This window comes from Coffea eugenioides, chromosome 4, assembly GCF_003713205.1.
Source record: "Coffea eugenioides isolate CCC68of chromosome 4, Ceug_1.0, whole genome shotgun sequence".
Classification (NCBI taxonomy): domain Eukaryota; kingdom Viridiplantae; phylum Streptophyta; class Magnoliopsida; order Gentianales; family Rubiaceae; genus Coffea; species Coffea eugenioides.
Window position 1 is genome coordinate 30,549,422 of NC_040038.1, and position 2,222 is coordinate 30,551,643.

A 2,222-nucleotide genomic window follows, 5' to 3' on the forward strand; every position below is an offset into this window, starting at 1 on the left:
AGCTTCGGGCAAAATTTTGCGATGTATGCAATAACACGTTTAATAGAACGCTCTTGAGAGGAAATTTTATAGGATTTTTTTTTCAAATATCACAATATCTTTGGTAATGGGGCTCTTACTAACTGATGATGTTTTCTCTCATTTTTTTTTTTGTAAAATATTTCTTCAATATATTATGCACAAACACTAATGACATTGTTAATATCTTTAATTCTAGATATGCTCTTATATATATATATATGTATGTAGTCATGTTAGTGTAGTTAATAACTATGGTATTATACTTGGTGAGTTTTTTAGTTGTCTGTTCTATTTCTCTTACTTTGATCTATTAGTCTAATCATATTTATAACTATTTAATTACAAATTTTATGATATGAGAAATCTTTGTTGTTCAAGTAGCAGTAAGAATTAAAATGGACCAAATCTTTCTTGTTTAAAAGTCCAACTCTGTGTTGATAAGCATCTGTGATTAAGATTTTTTTTCCAAGCACTTGAATAACAACCATTAGAGTGAGGGAAATTTCTAAAATGTCCTTGTTAGTACAAGTTAGACAAATAAGAGATTGACTTTATTCTAAGAAGTAGTAGATAGTAAGATTGGAGATTTACCACCTTATTAGGTAAACTTGCAGTCCTCTTTCTAAAAAGTAAAAATTTGATTTTAATTTGTGTCATCACTTTTACATGTTTATATAACAGTTTAAAAGGATTGAAATTCCAAAATTTTACAGTTTTTGGGTTTAAAATTTCAAATCCCCCTTTCGGCTCTCATTTCTTAAATCACTCATCTCTTCTAATAAAAATAAATTTTAAAAAATAATTTAAATATATTTTATTTATTATCTTGAACTTTGACCTCGAAGACAACAAATGAGCATTTTGTTATTAAAAAGAATTGCTCAGCTAAAACTTACTTTAAAAATAAATAATGACACATTCTTCTAGATATTTTGTTATAATAATTACGCTGCAAAACATTACAGTTTTAGTGTCCGGAAGTCATTATAAAAATAATCCATGTCCTGAATTTTTTGGACAATCTAAAATAGGAGGAGTATAAGATAGGCCGAATCCATCATGTATACAGGCCTGTGATTTCAACACAAAGGCCCAACTCATTGAAACAATCTTAAAATAAGTCCCATTCCAATAGGCTTCTTCACACGATCAGCCCAAAAAAGAGCTTTTTTTTCTGGCAAACCCCGTCAATAGGGTGGGGATGCCAACCCCAAATTTTATTCAAAACCAATAGTCAAGAGTACACAGAGTTAGAGGAAGCCATAAGGTAGAGCGTAGGGATACTACCCCCTTACAACCTGAAAACGCACATTTGAGAATTCCCTACAATCTAATAAGTTGCAGCCCTAGTTTCCCCCGGGAGATTAGCGAAGGATGTAGTATACAACTCTATCCACAATTTTGATCCAACCAATTTATCTGCCGAACTGTTTGCCTCCCTAAAGATGTGAACTATAGAAGTGGACAAGTCCTTAAGCAAAGCATGGATCTGCCATAAGAAATTGCACAAAGGCCATTTCGATATACACCCAGATTTAACCAAAGTGACAAGGGACTCCGAATCCACTTCTACAAGCAACTTCCCCCTATAATTCATCGAGCACAACTGAAGACCATGCAATAATGCCAAGTTCTCAGCTATTAGAATATCAACCTCCTCGAAGTCCTTGTAGAAAGCAAAGTTGATCTTCCCTTCATGATCCTGAAGCATGCCTCCCCCCACACCTTGGCTGTTGCAAACACTCGCATCCATGTTCAGCTTCATGTATTGAAAGGGTGGATGCCTCCATGATATTCCCAAGCATCAAGCTACTCTTCGCGATTGAGTAGCAAGCCCTCTCCATGGGTCGCCATCGTCCCCTTTGAAGTGACCGATACTAAAAATCTTCACTCTTCCTAACTGCTCAACAAAGCTTTCCACCATAAAAATAACACTGTGGACATCAAAGGCCGCCCCCTCAAACCTTGCTTTATTGTGGCCTTTCCACAAGAACCACAAGATTAAGCAAGGAATCGCTACCCTAATGTGATCCCGTGATACAAACGAGGACGAGTAAAACTAGGATAAGCACATAGCCGAGACCGATCGAGAGCTAGAGTATAGGATTCCAAATCTCCTCTTGAAATAATTCCATACTTGTAGCATGACTGGACCGTCGAGGAGAAAGTGAACCAGTGATTCCTCTAAGATCGAGCAACAC

At 35.7% G+C, this 2,222-nt stretch overlaps 1 protein-coding gene across 1 annotated transcript; it reads right to left on the bottom strand.

Annotated features, from left to right (window-relative positions):
- Positions 1–1,351: 1,351 nt before the first annotated feature.
- Positions 1,352–1,786, bottom strand: LOC113769236. Its single transcript, XM_027313702.1, has one exon. The coding sequence runs from the start codon at positions 1,784–1,786 to the stop codon at positions 1,352–1,354; it is 435 nt and encodes a 144-aa protein (XP_027169503.1).
- Positions 1,787–2,222: the final 436 nt, after the last annotated feature.

What these genes read in the sequence shown, in the direction of transcription:
- LOC113769236 (XM_027313702.1), bottom strand. Translation starts at nt 1,786, where the DNA reads ATGAAGCTGAACATGGATGCGAGTGTTTGCAACAGCCAAGGTGTGGGG.